This window comes from Brachyistius frenatus, unplaced genomic scaffold (genome assembly GCF_029030835.1).
Source record: "Brachyistius frenatus isolate BFR_SWC_R1_liver_20210118 unplaced genomic scaffold, ASM2903083v1 Contig_59, whole genome shotgun sequence".
In the NCBI taxonomy this organism is placed as follows: domain Eukaryota; kingdom Metazoa; phylum Chordata; class Actinopteri; family Embiotocidae; genus Brachyistius; species Brachyistius frenatus.
The window spans coordinates 2,174,491-2,189,972 of record NW_027210658.1 but is presented as its reverse complement, the minus strand read 5'-3'; the positions used below and the strand labels follow the sequence as shown (position 1 = coordinate 2,189,972).

General features: G+C 45.1%; 2 protein-coding genes across 5 annotated transcripts; one reads left to right on the top strand and one right to left on the bottom strand.

Moving 5' to 3' along the window:
• Positions 1-2,177: 2,177 nt before the first annotated feature.
• On the top strand, positions 2,178-13,880 carry rmdn3 (regulator of microtubule dynamics 3). 4 transcript variants are annotated; one of them, XM_069705874.1, is made up of 12 exons: positions 2,179-2,789; positions 3,394-3,583; positions 3,979-4,122; positions 5,232-5,565; positions 6,768-6,870; positions 7,026-7,086; positions 7,174-7,249; positions 7,345-7,422; positions 7,509-7,607; positions 8,173-8,226; positions 8,305-8,385; positions 8,526-9,466. In XM_069705874.1, exons 1-12 carry the CDS (start codon positions 2,579-2,581, stop codon positions 8,583-8,585), a joined length of 1,491 nt encoding a protein of 496 aa, XP_069561975.1. In that variant the 5' UTR covers positions 2,179-2,578; the 3' UTR covers positions 8,586-9,466. The 4 variants fall into 4 exon arrangements, with proteins under 4 accessions (XP_069561978.1, XP_069561979.1, XP_069561975.1 ...); XM_069705875.1 differs by having other exon boundaries at positions 2,180-2,780; XM_069705877.1 differs by lacking the exons at positions 8,173-8,226; positions 8,305-8,385; positions 8,526-9,466 and adding an exon at positions 13,486-13,880 and having other exon boundaries at positions 2,178-2,789.
• rad51 (RAD51 recombinase) lies at positions 9,513-15,096 on the bottom strand. The gene is made up of 10 exons (XM_069705886.1): positions 15,016-15,096; positions 13,968-14,060; positions 13,340-13,477; positions 12,531-12,648; positions 12,319-12,410; positions 11,981-12,075; positions 11,635-11,748; positions 10,858-10,987; positions 10,627-10,748; positions 9,513-10,066 (listed from the first exon to the last, which is right to left on the bottom strand). Exons 2-10 carry the CDS (start codon positions 14,043-14,045, stop codon positions 9,943-9,945), a joined length of 1,011 nt encoding a protein of 336 aa, XP_069561987.1. The 5' UTR covers positions 14,046-14,060; positions 15,016-15,096; the 3' UTR covers positions 9,513-9,942.
• Between the last annotated feature and the right edge of the window lie 386 nt (positions 15,097-15,482).

Below are 15,482 nucleotides of genomic sequence, written 5' to 3'. Positions count from 1 at the left end.
TAACAACACAGACTGTGATCATAAGATAAACGATAATTTAATATTTAAATTAAAACCCTTTTTTTCACAGTAAATGTTTGTCAAGCAGGAAAGTCAAAGTGTGACTGAACAAAGGAAGAACAGTTGCTCTCAGATCTTCATCCTATTAATAATCACAGTTTCAATCTGATGACACATCAATAATAATAATAATAATAATAAAGATCAGAGCATCAAAGAAAGAAGCAGCAGTCAGATTAAAGGTTTGTTCTTCATATTGTTCAGGTTTCTGTTCCTTCTCCACTGTGACAAAGAACCATCACTACTGAGGCATTGTGGGAAATGTAGGATCCAGACTTTACAACAGTTTGAAATGCTTCTTCCTTGGAGTACACCTTTAAAAAGTCCAATGTCTGATAATTATAAAAACTTATTACAGCACATTTATCACCTGAGGGCTCTACGGAGAATGTGTGGGCGGTCAGGTGACTGACACCTGGTTTCTGTGAACACAGTGGACCTGTCAGACTGCATACCTCATGACTACATCATTGTCAGCCTTTGTTCCATCTAAGCAGGAGTCAATGAGTCGGTGAACATTGACCTCCCGTCAGTCACTGTGTGAACAGGTGGGTTGAGGGTTGTTTGTAGTCATAGTGATCTGAAGAAGAGTATGCCTTGGGTTCAATTAACCAATCAGAGCCGACTATATTTCATGTGCTGAAACTCCAACACCGCCATTGTTGGAACTACTTCCGCAACGTCATCACACATAGCCACGCCGACTGGTCGCTAATTGGTCTGTCCGATGTCAGAGTGGCTGAGTGAACCTTAATGTGAACAGGGTTTCCAGACTGAAGCTGTGGGTACCAGGTGGGCGGAGCCAGGATACACATTATTATTATAGGACTGTTAAAAAGTGGTGCAAAAACTGAACACATTACTTCATATTTATTCATTTATTTTATTTACATAGTGCCAAGTCACAACAGAAGTCACCTCAGGGAACATTATAAGAACACATGAGCGACAGCTGGAAGGAAAAACTTCCTTTTAGCAGAAAGTAACCTCCGAGAGAACCAGAACCAGAACCAGAGGTGGAGAACCTGTTGGGTCGATATTCATGGGTAACATGCTTTTTGTTGAGAGGTAAAAGATAAATGAATTTCAGCTTTTTTTTACCTGATGTTTACAATTAAAGTGGGGGAGAGTAAATATAATTTTAATGGTGCCATTCTTTTCCAAATGTTATGTCTTCTCTCTTTCCAAGATCATGTGGATTTCAGCGTATTTATCACTATGAATCTGAAACTAAAGAGAATGAATGTTACTGAGCAGATCACCCTGAGTTTACCTGATCAGACAGATCTACCAGTTGAAGTGTTTCAGAGCTCTTCATCACAGACAGTTGGACTCACTCTGAGCTGCAGGGATTTTTTTTCTCATCCTTTGTCTCTTTCTTTGCATGTATGTAGGTCAGTTTAACAAAGGAAATGTGGCTGAGCATGAATTCCCAGACACTCCCAAGCATCATGGGAGATGTAGTTATCCCAGCAAGTCCCACAGGTTTCCTCACCTCATTTAAATGTCTCATGATTAAAAGAACAGAAAATAGAATACATCACCAGAAGGAGGGGAACACATGCTGTGTATAGTTTGCTGTGCAGTCAGAAAAGGAAAGATTTAAGACTTAAAAACACATTTCTGAATAATAATCCTGACTTAATATCCCACACACTTAACAATTCTTATCTCAAAATGAAAAGTTTAATTAAATGATGTCTAATATCAATGACTATCTTGTAATTTAGATATTCATGTCTTTTTTTTTTTAAACTTTACTTTCTGGGTGAAAATGATGCTATTCTTACTTTATAGACGTTTGAGCATGAGATCAAAACACAGGTTCTCGTTCACAATACTTTGCAGATATAGAGCACAAGCAGTGTCGGAGGGAGACTAGTTTATTTACGTCAGTTATGTGATTGAATTACAAAATAAATCAAACTGTATTTAGTTACAGTTAATTTATAAAACGTTGGTTACAAAGGGTTAAAAGTTAAGTAGGAAAAACAATGGAATTTCTTGCATTTCGCACATGCGCAGTGCAGAATGTTTAGTCAACGCCACGAAGACCAGTTTCCGCTCATAAGATCACGTGACTTCCTGTTATCTGCGGAGGTCTGCAGCCAGGAATCGGAAGTGATGTAACCCACGCGCTGGCCTCGTTGATGAGTGGTGCCGATGAGGTGTAGCCTCCGCACGTTACGTCATTTAACAGCATTTTAGCTGCAGACTGACATCCTCCCATTTTAATATGATGTAAACACTGAATGTGGTTCTGAAACCTGAAGCCGAGGTACGAACCGGAAATGTGTCGTCTGAGGAGAGATTTTTACAAGCCATCAGTTATTAGCAACTGAAGCGGTGACAGCGGGCTAACGGGTTAGCTGGACGGGCTCCAACTGGTTCTGCTACGGAGATAATTTAATCTACGTCAGGTCATGTCGCAGTTCTGAAGCGGAACACCTGAACACAGCGCCCGCCGGTGTCATGTGAAGGAACCAACCGGAACCAGTGCTACACCTGCGGAGCAGACATGAACACACACCTCGGTAGGAACAGTTTGATCGGGCTGGCTGTCGGAGCCACAGCCGGACTCGGTCTGATAGCCCTCATGATCTACCGGGAGGTCAGCAGGAGGAGAACCCAGAGTCTGGTGCTGGAGGCCTGGCCACCAGCCCGCCTGTGTGACGGGGCGGATGGAGCCTCGCTGCTGCCGGAGACGCTGGACGCTGAGGGTGGGTCAGGTGTGTGTGCGTGGGCGCGCACGTGTGGTCCAAATGGCAACTTAACAAAATGTTGACGTATTTTTTTGCACGTGGGCCCAGTTAATCTTTCCTGATGTTTTGTTTGTATTCTTGATGTCAACAGAAAAATATTTTTGAGATTTTAAAGTAACACAAGCCATCTTGATTTAAGTTTTTAGCCTTGTTAATGTGTCCATCAGTAGTATTTCATGTGCTACATGAAACGAATATTTAACTATAACTATAACTATAAAAATAAACAACACCATGGCTGAACATTTCCACTGCAGTGAGTCTCAAACACAGATTCAGACAACCTGGGGTTCATGCATCACAAACCTCAGGAACCAATAATTTCAACCTGGGGGCGGAGTTATCCACATCACAAAGCTGCCAGTGGAGGGGTGGGCGGACATCCAGGCTGGGACTATTTTCACAGATTTGTGCATACTGAAGGGAGGCAGATGTGTCAAGCTACAGTTTGAACCTTCACCAACACAGTCTGGATCAGCAGGAGAACGGAAAATAATAACAATAATAATAATATATGATAACTGCAGACAAATTCAAACTCACGTTTTGTACCTCCTGTGCCCCCCTGCAGAGAGGGAGGCCCAGCAGCAGGCCCTGGCAGCAGTGGAGGCGGCGGTGGAGGGACTGTCCCCGGAGCAGCAGCTGGAGCTCCGGAACCAACTGGACCAGGTTCTGACCTGCGTGTCCTCGCTGCGGTCCGAGGTGGCCGAGCTGAGGGGCGGCCTGCAGGACATCGCGCTGCAGATCGTCCAGGATGTGAAGTGAGCAGCACAGAGTCTGATGTACTGCAGCAGCATGAAATAATAACAAATAATAAGAGTTGTACTTTAAACTGAGTCTTTACTTTACTGGTTACAATAGAAGTCTGAAACCTCCCAGTGGAGCAGACTCGTTCTCCTCATGTTGTTGCAGTGACCTTCCTCCTCCTCTCATGTTGTCACGGTGACCTTCCTCCTCTTCTCATGTTGTCACAATGACCTTCCTCATCCTCTCATGTTGTCACAGTGACCTTCCTCATCCTCTCATGTTGTCAGTGACCTTCCTCATCCTGTCATGTCACGGTGGCCTTCCTCATCCTCTCGCGTTGTCATAGTGACCTTCCTCCTCCTCTCATGTTGTTATAGTGACCTTCCTCCTCCTCCTCCTCCTCTTTCAGGAAGGGCATGGAGGACAGTCAGCGTGTTCGGCGGCGGCGTCACTTCGTCCACAGAGAGCGCACCGACTCCACCGGTTCCAGCTCCATCTACTTCACCGCCAGCCAGGGCGTGACCAGCACGTATGAGGAGACCAGTGAGGGAGGGTGAGTGCTGTCCACTCACCTGTTGCACCTGTTGTGTTCCTGATGTCACGTCTTCTATATTATTCTGGCTATTTTACGTCATGTTAATATTCAGGGACCGTTCTGCTTGGCTCTGTCGTCAGTTCATCCATGGCTGCTTCTAGAAGTCTAAAGATTTGGTTTGTTTGTTTGTTTGTGTCAGTGTCTCTGTGGTTTGTGTGGCTGACACCTGCGCAGGTGAACAGGTGCTCCAATCCGGCTCAGTTCCAACACTGGGAGCTTTTTAATTGGCGCTCTAATGAGCTACATGCTCTTATTGGTCCTAATATGTGATCCAATCACAGTGGGTTAAACAGAGCTGTGTACAGCTGATTATCATCACTGTGTTGAAACTCACTAAACAGTTCCTTGTAGTGTTATGAAGAGCTATGGACCGTTACCACGACGACCGCTATTTCATCCTTCTAGAAATAAATAGTTAAACTCAAAAAGAAGTGTGTTCATAGTAATAATGCCTGAAGAACAGCTGCTAAACTATTAACTATTTGTAATATAACAGAGTTTGTTAATAAAGAAATTTAAAGGGTTGTTTCACCAAATATAAATAACCACCAGATTTGTTCTTGTATTTTTTTTACTCACCTCTTGCACCAACAGTTCAAACTTTTTCTCGTTCAGGTTGTGATTGTTCAACTGAAACAGAGAATCAGACACTTGATTAGTTTCATAGAGACGTCTGTCTACCAAACATACGCAGCCCGTTCAGTTACATCAGTTCACCTCTGAAACCTCCAACTGTCTGCACAGACTTTGCTTTGGATTTTTAATTCAATCATTTTTAGCAGAATATTTTAAATGATAAAACAAATTAAAATGACAGAATTAATGGGACCTTTAAATTCATATTTAGTTTTACAAGCTTCAATCAGTGCAGAACAGGTGAGACTCGGTGAGACTTCTTCCTGTCAGCAGGTAGTTCGGTCCACTCCTCCAGAACAACCTGTCTCAGGTGAGCTTCACTCTGACAGGCTGCAGGCAGACGTCACAAAACTCAATTCAATTTCAACATTTGATCTTTCTCGTGTGTGTGTGTGTGTGTGTGTGTGTGTGTGTGTGTGTGTGTGTGTCAGGTACTCCACGGCGTACGCTGAGTCTGACTACACCGACCGCGACACAGACAGAGAGGAGGGAGAGAGGGAGCCGGAGCAGGAGTCTGAGGAGGAGGAGGAGGAGGAGGACAGGAGCTGTGCCACCGTCCTCACCCTCCGCCAGGAGGACTCTCAGGAGGAGGAGGAGGAGCAGCAGGAGGAGGAGGAGGAGGAGGAGATGATGATGATGCAGCTGGTGACGGAGGTTCCCAGTGGGGAGCTGGCTCTCCTGCTGGCTCAGAGCGACATCCTCCACACAGGAGACGCCAAGCTGAAGACCGAAGGCTTCAAACTGCTGCTGGACAACCGAGCAGAGGTGAGAGAACGCACGCACGTCTTCAAACACATGCACCAGTGCCTGATCAAAATATCATAACAAAGTCAAATATTCCAGATTCCAGATGGTTGATTGATTCTCGGGGATTCAAAATGAGTTCATGACGTCGCTGCTGATTCCTCTCTCACGTCTTCGGTCAGCAGAGGACAAACTGATGTCTCAGGGATTTGGGAACTTTTTGTTGATCATTAGTAGATAAAGTAATTTTAATAAGTAATTTTCAGTAATTCAGAGAAAAGAGACTTCCCAGACTGAGATGTTTCAATAAAACCACACAAATAAGGTTCAACTGTAGGTGTCAGTGAACACGTGTATGTACATCCTACAGACTGGATATAAAAGTGTTCGCAGCTTCAGGTCTGAAAAATGGTTCAGATGCAGAAGTGTCTTCAGCTGCAATACCAGAGAGTGCCACTAGAGGTCAGCTCCAAAAAGCCTCCAGCTCCATAGACTCCCATTCAACTTCTCTCATCAAATTCAAAGTCAATAAAATGTGTCCATCAGTTATCTCGGTGTTGTTAGCTGAAGTCACTCCTTCTTATTAGTTTTCTGGAGGTCCATCTGAAAATAATCCCTCATTCATTAGAAAAGAAGATTCAAAAATACCTATTTTTGGGGGCGTGTCTGTTTGATTGACAGGCCTGTGGTGCAGTCAGGTTAAAGCTGTCGGTGGGCGGGACATAGTATCGTCAGGTTTCCAATCAGATCGGTCAGATCCACCGCTGGCTCCTCCCCCAGCTCATCCAAATATGGTCACTTCCTGCTCCCATCCGCTCCGAACTAACAAGATGGTGACGGACAGAATCTGAACTGGAGGCTTCATAACGTTCACAAACCAACGATGACATCACTGCTGGTTGATGGTTGGTTCATCCCATAGAAGCAACGACAGCAGTTCTGATGGACACCAGTTTATCTTTACATTAATGTTCTACTTTAAAAGCTGCTTCAGTTAGAAGTCATGAACACTTTGGTGTGGAGAGAACCAGAGAACTCTTGATGGTTTCTATAGCAACAAAACAGTTTGTTCTCCAGACGACACATTCTGACTCCATCATGCTCAGCAGAGGTTAAAGCAGACAGGTCAATGACAGTTAAATTAATCTGACTACACTCACATGAGCATGAACACTTTACGCACCGTCTCCTTTCTGAACACTGTTTCCTGACTACGTCTGCAGTATGGCGACAGCAGGGAGTTTCTATGGCGACTGGCTCGGGCCTACAGCGACATTTACAAATCCACGGAGGACAAACAGGAGAGGAAGACCTACGCAGAACGAGGTAACACACACACACACAGACAGACAGAGAGAGAGACACAGAGACACACATACAGATAGAGTTTTAAAGATAATGAATCAGAATAAAGACAAAGAAGTTCATAAAATCCTCACAATATGGATCAGATCATGGACACCTGTGAGCTGGTGTTTCAGGTCAAGAGGAGGCGGAGCTTGCCCTGAAGAAGGGAGGCCTCAACGCAGACTGTCACAAATGGTAAACACTCACCTGCACGTTGTCCACCTGAACCTTGTCCTCCATCATGATGTCCACATGGGTCACTGGTTCTGTTTGTGGCTGCAGGTTTGCTGTTCTCACTGGACTGGACTCCAAACATGAGAGCATGCACGCTAAACTGAAGAGCAGCCACGTACTGAAGGTAACACACACGCACACGCACACAGAGGTGTATGTCAACTTTCTGTGTATTAAAACGTATTTTTATAAGCGGCTGAATGTGTTTTTTTCCCCCAGGAGCACCTGGACCGAGCGATCGCCCTCCGAGACGACGACCCCGTGTGCTTCTACCTGCTCGGCAGGTGGTGCTACGAGGTGAGATGAGGGGTGGAGTCTTCACAGGCAGGTCTGATCATGTGACTCTCAGCAGGTGTGTCAGAGGTGTGTGTGTGTGTCTGCAGGTAGCCTCTCTGGACTGGTTGGAGCAAAAGGCAGCGGCTGCCCTCTACCACACCCCCCCCTCCTCCACGCTCCAAGATGCCCTGGAGAACTTCCTCAAGGTAGGAGGAGTCACCTGGACAGGTCCCACTGGAACACTTGTACAATCAGCGTCTCACAACAGTACCCGTGTTCCGGTATCTGTACTAACATACTAGTTAGTGTGCCAGAAACAGATTTAGTATGTCCCACTACTAAGTATGTTAAATGTAGGAGTAAAGTACCAGGATGTTCTACTACATCTGGTCGTATTCCACAAAATACGTCACATCCAGAAGCAGAAGAAGAAAAATCATTAAAAGGAAGCGTACTCGTTCCAAACTACATCCTTTTTCTTTTTACTTCAAATGTTGCGCTACTGATCACAACGGATATGAAGAGGTCAAAGCGCAAGTAGCACGTCCCATTTGTACACATACTACATGTAACAGTACGTACTTTGTAAGGTTTGCTGCAGTAGTATGTGATTGGGAACGCAGGGAGGGTGTCTGTCTTCAAACACACCTGTAAGGGCGCTCCGTTACCCACAATGCCTTGCGATGAGTTGTGTTGTTGTGTGTCGGTCCTCTGAGCAGGTGTGTGGCTGCACATCTGGATGTAATAAGTCCGTTTGGCGTCTTGTTGCAGGCCGAGGAGATCAGTCCGGGTTTCTCCAGGACCGTGAGACTCTACATCGCGAAGGTAGGCCACGCCCACTCAGGGTGATCATCCTGTCACATGACAGGTGTGGAGTCTGATCCTCTCTGCTGTCTGTTGTAGTGTCACCAGGAGCTGGGGAACAGCTCCGAGGCCACCAACTGGACCGAGCTGGCCCTGAAGATGCCCAGAAACACCACCCAGGTAAGAATCACCACCTGTGTCCGAGTGGCACTATGAACTCTGGGAACTTGGCGAGAACAGCAGGTGGATGTACCTGTGTGATGGAGCTGAGAAGACGTAGTATTAGACTGATGTCCCCTCTTCATCATATTCCTCATCAGGATGAAGAGTCATGTGACCTGGAGGCTCAGCTGCGAGTCTTAACGGACAGAAAGATCTGAGTGGATCGTTTCCACCAGCACCGGGTGGGCGTAGCTCATCAGCCGAGGCCCTGATTGGTCAGATTTCCTTTCCCTTCCTTGGTGGGTGTTGGTCATACTGTCACTGTGAAATATGGAGTTTATTTATTTTCTGTAAACTTTTAACAGGACTTATTTATTGACGTCCCTAATATCTTTCATGTTTTTTACCCGTTTAACTGACGAGAAGTGATCCCAGCAGCGCCACCTGCTGGACCACCTCTGTAGTTCACGTTCATTTATTGATTCATTTATCACAAACTGGCTCCTGAGGGTCACGGTGAGGAGGACTACCTGGTTTTCCTCTGGTCAGTCAGAGCTGCAGGTGTATAGGTTCTGACAGGTGAGTCCAGTACCTGGTCCCGCTGCTCCTGGAGACCGCTGATCCAGGAACTGTTCCGTCATCACAGACCCACTGAGCAGTTTATCATATTATCTGGACGAGTCTGAGGAAACGGGAGGAGAAGTGATGCTCAGGAACATGAAGGGAGCCTACGAGTGCTTCAGAGATCTCCGGGTCCATAACCAAGACCTGCTGGTCCCGTCCGATCAGGCAGGTTCAAATGAAAGGATTCAAAGTTGTGTCTCAGCTGCTATGTGTGAGATGAAGCTTGTTTCTTTGACCTTTGACGGTGTGGAGGAGCCAGATGATGATGAAGAGCATGAACTCTTCCCTGAATATTTTTCTACGTGATTGTTTGAGTAGTTAGTAGTCGGTCTCATGTCGCTGCACCTGTTATTTATTCTGGTTGGAGCTGGTTTTGCAGTCTGCTGTGAGGTGACGGTGATGAAGATGATCCCACAGCAATGAAGATTAACACACTGAGTGACACAACATTTAATAAACTCTTTTGCTTCCCTTCTGTCTGTCTTGTGTCTGTTCGTCCTGATGGAACAAACAAGAAGTCGTTTTAATCGTAAGACAAATTTAATTTAGTTGAAGCGTATTTACAGAAGCTTCTAGACAAACAAAAAGAGGACGTGACACCGAAGTCCGTGTTTCGCCTCACACGGCCCAAAAAAACACAACAAAAACATGTGGAACTGAAAATATATTTCACTAAATGGTTCTGCTGAGGAACCAGCAGGTGAAGATCGAGGAGCACTTTGAACTCTCAGATTCACGTGGAACAATCAGAAGATAATGTCAGTTCATGTCGTGACATCGTAACTTTCTGCATCACGTCATCATGAAGGAAGTCGGAGTCTCCATCATGAACGTTGTCATGACGACATGTTGATGTTAGTTTCTCTCTTCTTGAGTTCAGTTCAGAGTGCTTCGATGTGTCATCACACCTGCTGCACCATACGCACGCGCGCATGCACATGCACACGCACCTCAGTCCTTGGCGTCTCCCACCCCGTCAGCGTTGATGGCGAACATGGCCTCAGCCTCAGGCAGGCAGGGGGAGTCGTAGATCTTACAGATCCTGGTCTCTCCTCGGCCCTTCCTCAGGTACAGACTGCAAACACAGAGACGGGTGGAAAAGTGGTGATGACATCCCGCTGTAACCCGGGATCATACAATCAGTAGCTCCGCCCCAGAGATCTGATTGCTCAACAGAACATCTGGAACAAATCATCATGACATTACACCCTGCTCATTACTAGAAATATCACTCCTCCTCCTCAACGGGAATATGTAATTAGAATAGAATTTCATATATGTAATATAATGTAGTTGTTACAGGTCTATTAAATGTGACACATTTGGTGAAATCAGGTCTCTTTTGGTCTATGGATATCTTTGTTCCAACCAGACTGAGCTAGCTGAGCAGTTTAGTGTTTCCATGTTCTGTATTTATTCAGTTGGAGACTAGAAATCCTCTCTGTTGCTAGGTGGTTGCTAAGGGTCAGACTACTTCCTGGAGTAGTAAACATTGCATACATTACATCAGAGTCTACTGATTGTTTTCCAGTTCTTAGTCCATGGAAACTGAGCTCACACCAACAAAGAGTTGTACATAGTTCATATAGTTAAGCGCCTCGGTCTCCGGTGTGAAGCTGCTGAATGAAAACACACCGCGTGGTGGAGGCGTGAGCCAGGATGTTGCCCCCGATGGGTTTCTTGGGATCTGCAGAAAACATGGCCGCCCCGTCCACCTGTGCTACCACCTGGTTGGATATCACCACGGCAACGCCAAACTGTCGGGGGTGAGGAACAACAGAGGTCAGACACAACGTTAGAGACACGTCACCCGCGTGTAGATTGGGTTCATCCCTCAGGCAGGCTCCATGACGCTGCGCCACCCACCTCGTCCGCCAACCGCAGGAGCATGCGGAGGAACCGGCCCAGGTGGCCCTGCCGGGCCGACAGCTCGCCTCTGCCGGAGTAGTCGGTTCTGTACAGAGCTGTGGCGCTGTCCACGATCAGCAGGGCGTACCTGACACACACGGAGGGCGGGGGGACACGGACAGACAGAGAGGGAACGTCAGCTGCGGAGTACAGTACTGGATCAGAGATCAGAATGTAGGTTTGTGAAGACCTTCACACGTAACACCACAAACACACTGATGTCACAGTGGAAAAGGACAAGTTCACTTTTAAAGTAGTATTAGGATTAGGATTATTATTATTATATCATCTTTGATAATACTTTTGTTTTGTCTCCTCAATTATTGTTTATGCATTTTTTCCTTTTATTGGAACATCAGTCCAAAGAAATCATCTGCAGTAGAATTTTCCCGTATTAGAGTTGAGCTTAAATAATTCAAGTAGATTAAAGACAAAGAGGTTAAATAAGTAAAAATATCTGCAGGTTAAGTAGCTGTTAAAAAGCCACTTTGAGTCTGGATAAGATTGATCAGGAACCTGAGAGTCTGTCTGGATAGAGACACACACAGACACATGTAAAGACATGTCCTCTGTCCAGACTACATCAGTCACTGAGAACCAGCAGTTTCCTGACCGTCCTCATAATCCTGATGACTGAAGCTCCAGTTTGCTGACAGTAACACAGCAGCCGTCCACGTATCTGACTCCAAACAGACAGACAGACTTTGTTTGTGTGTGTGTGTGTCAGTGACTGACCTGGACTCGGCCATCATGGCGGAGGCCTGGTACAGCAGCTGAGTCTGGTGGTCTGTGTTGAAGGCGCGGGCGTAAGCTACGTTGTCCAGAACATCGCTGCCCACCAGCCCGTACCTGCAGGAGGTAGAACACAGAGGTAGAACACACGGGTAGAAAACAGGTAGAACAGAGGTAGAACGTCATCAGTGTTCAGGAGACACTTTCATCCACCACTGTAGATATATATATATATATATATATATATATGTATATATATAGATATAATATATATATCCTCCTTTAATTGACTGACTGATATCTGCTGGAGCTCCTCATGCTGAAAACAAACGTCCTGAGTTAAAGTCACCTCTCAGCCACGGCGAGGAGTCTCTCCGGTCTAAAGGTTCCCTCTGTGTCGATGTACATGGCTTTACCTTCTCCTCCTCCCTGGTCGATGGGCAGCTGTGGACACAAGGACAGGAAGTCACTAAAGATCACATATTATACAGACTTTTATATCCACTAATAAACTGGATGATTAAAGTGTGTCTAGAGTTCTCTTTGCTGTGAGCCGCTGGTCCTCCAGGATCACTATTACATCATCAGACTCTACCTGACAGGTGACCACAGGATCAGACTATGACATCATCAGACTCTACCTGACAGGTGACCACAGGATCAGATTATGACATCATCAGACTCTACCTGACAGGTGACAGCGAGGGTGTGGCACAGCTGGGTCTTCCCCGTCCGGAACTCTCCAAACATCTCTGTGATGGAGCCCGTCTCGATGCCGCCTGCCGTCAGAGGGAACAGAGATGTTTGAGGCAGCAGCATCAGCTCTGGTGTATAAATTCTATATTTATATATATGGAATTATAAATGTCTGGAGGATGAACTAGATCTCTGAGACCGACCCTGCAGCAGTTTGTCCAGCTCCTTAGAGCCTGTAGAGATCTGGATGATCTCCGCTCTCCTCTGGTGGAACTCGGTCGCTGTGGTGAAGCCCATCGGAACCAGTTTGGCAGCTTCAGTCTGAGAAGGAGGGAAAATTACAGAAATAAAAACCACAGTTCAGATAAAATGCAGTAATGTTATGACAGAGACACCAGTTAAAGAGGAGCTCATAGAGGCAGACAAACCAACTGGTTGGGTCGGGAGGAATAAGAGCCCCAGTACCGTCAACATATTTTGGGTGGTTTGTAACAGTCTGGTCGGTTTTATCCAACATCAGAACATTATATACATGACAGAAAGTACAGGAAACCATCAGGTCCTCTTCAAGTTGAGAGAAGAAATACTAAAATCGAAAAAAAACCATCTCTCTACAGGACATGTTCACTGACAGCTAGTCATGGGCTCAGAGGAAACCTTTTAAGTGTGAATACCTGCTTATGTATCGGTGTGCCTGTGTCGTAGTGAGTTTGGTAGAACATTATGGTGCAGCAAGTGTGACGGTGACAAATTACACAGAGGCTTTCTAACATCATCCTCAAACCAAGCAGCCAATCATGAAGCAGGATTCTTCATCTGTTGGTCAGATTTGTTCAGAAAATGATTTCACGATGAAGAAAGGACAGATATTCACAAACTTGTGTGTAAAATCAGAATTATTCCATGTTGGTATTAATATTTCATCAAGAAATGTGTGCCTAAAATAAAACCTATCAAACGTCCTCAGTCCGGTCAGACGGTGGGACAGTGAGTAACAACGACTGCTTCTTACCAGCACTTTGTCAGCTTTGGCCTCACTGATGCCTTTGATGTTGAGCAGCTCCTTTTTGGGAGTGTAGGCCACCGCTTCGATGGTGTGAAACCCTGCTTCCTCCAGCTTCTTGATGTCACTGGCACTGATCCCACTTTGCTGCACAGGATGACATCACAACCAGAGATGAGCAGAAACCCACCGGGAGACACAAACACACAAACCAGACCGGGACATCTCAGTTAGAGCTGCTGGGTTCATCTCTGAACAACAGGGAGCTGGAAGAAAGGAATCAGTTTCTGTGTGGACGAAGGTAAAAGTCGTATTTTGAAGGAATGCAGATCTACCCCAGATCTATCTATTCTTTTAGCTGCTCCTCTGTTCACATTTAATGTTTTAATGTTTATTTTATGCATTATGTCTTATTCAGACAGTGTACATTAAAGTTATTTTACTTTATTTTTTTCCCCTTTTCTTTCTTGTTAATATGGAAACATTGTTTTACTAGATAATGTTTTCAGTTCTGTTCCTAATAAAAATAAAAATGTATCTCAGTGACGCATCTCCAGTCTGTTTAGAGGCGTCTCCATTCAGTGATTCAGTCTGTGGTTGGTTGTAACTCAGTGTTTGTATGAAGACTGATTCACACCTCCAGCCTGCACAGAGGCTGCGGCCCGAAGTTCTCCTCCTCCTCCTCCTCCACTCGGGCCTCGTTTCTCATCGCCATGGTCTGTCTGAACACCTGCACATCAGAGAGGGGAGGTTATCAACGCTGGGACAGGTCATTGACGTCATGTCCTCAGGGGCCTATTATGGGTGATGACTGCATGTCCGATCTGAGGGGAGTCTGAGACTGAGTCCGATTCGGTACTTAAGGGAAAAGCACTCCTTCAGATGAAGCCTGAACTCTGTCTGAAACACATTTTCTATTTTAGGAAACCTTTATTCTATTTTTTTTTTTTTTAATTCAAAAAGGGACATTTCACTGCTTTTTCTTTCACCTTTAGACATTAGACCCGGTCCAGGTCCAAAACTACACAACTCACACAGGTCAAACCTGATTTTAATTATCACAGAGACTAAAGATTCTAAAAAAATAAAAAAAAACATTTGTGAAAACTTTATTGTTTGTGAAAACGGACAAAAGATAATTTTACCGATTTTTTTTTTTTTTTTTTCACCTTTACCGGTTCTAATGTGGCCCAGAGGGGAAAAAACTGTGACATTGCCTTTTTAAAAATATATTTTTACAATTACAATAAAGGTTTCCTAAAATAGAAAATGTGTTTCAGACAGAGTTCAGGAGTCATCTCAAGTGTCTGAAACTCTTTAACAACATTAAGAGATAAACGGACAACGACCTTGAGTACCGAATCGGAAGCTAACTGGTTTAAGATAAGTGAGTAAAGTATTTTATAAACACATGTTAATGACTAGACCGAAGAAGAAGCCTTCCTGTTATCTTCACAACCTTTATAACTCATGTTCCGTTTCATTTTTACTGTCGTTTACTGAAGTAGTTAGCTTAGCATTAACCACGTCCACCCTCTTCAGCCGCGGAGCTCCAGCTGGTTCCACGCGAACAGCTGACAGCCACTCCGCTGAGGAGAGCCGGGGGACGGGTTCGGTACGAGGAGTATCACCCCTAAGTGTTCTGGTACCGAACGGTTCTGTTCGGAGTAGCTGGTAGAACTTACCTGCCCCGCCGCTGTTTGGTTTCTAACAAACAACCAACCAACCAAACCTCCCGCGCGCCAAGTAACCAGGAAACGTAATGACGCTTACGTAAAGACGTCGCCTCTCACAAGGCTTCTGATTGGCTAAATCACGAACGTAACCCAACTAAAACAGGAAAGTCAGCTGATCGTATTCTTCAATGTAAAAGCTTCAGAGTTTTTGTTTAGGTTTGAAAATCCTAACAGGAAGTATTTTTGTGTTGTTTTTTTTTTCTCCTGTTTGTAGGTTAAAATAACCCGCTGTGTTTGTATTCATGCCTCAAAACATCAGCTGCAGTTACAGTGAGATATTTAAAGTCACTGACAGTTTAAATCAACGCTGTCTGTTCATGGAGTCACAGAAAACAGATGTCCGAGTCAGCGACCTGAAGAAAGGTGCTCTACCTGTGTTTGACACACGGACAGGAGCATCCTTTACAAATACTCTT

What these genes read in the sequence shown, in the direction of transcription:
- rmdn3 (XM_069705874.1), top strand. Translation starts at nt 2,579, where the DNA reads ATGAACACACACCTCGGTAGGAACAGTTTGATCGGGCTGGCTGTCGGA. An exon ending in GAAGACCTACGCAGAACGAG is followed by an intron (nt 6,871 to 7,025) that starts GTAACACACACA and finishes CTGGTGTTTCAG; the next exon opens with GTCAAGAGGAGGCGGAGCTT. An exon ending in TGAGACTCTACATCGCGAAG is followed by an intron (nt 8,227 to 8,304) that starts GTAGGCCACGCC and finishes TGTCTGTTGTAG; the next exon opens with TGTCACCAGGAGCTGGGGAA.
- rad51 (XM_069705886.1), bottom strand. Translation starts at nt 14,045, where the DNA reads ATGGCGATGAGAAACGAGGCCCGAGTGGAGGAGGAGGAGGAGGAGAAC. An exon ending in AGCCTCTGTGCAGGCTGGAG is followed by an intron (nt 13,478 to 13,967) that starts GTGTGAATCAGT and finishes CATCCTGTGCAG; the next exon opens with CAAAGTGGGATCAGTGCCAG. An exon ending in GCTGGACAAACTGCTGCAGG is followed by an intron (nt 12,411 to 12,530) that starts GTCGGTCTCAGA and finishes CTCTGACGGCAG; the next exon opens with GCGGCATCGAGACGGGCTCC.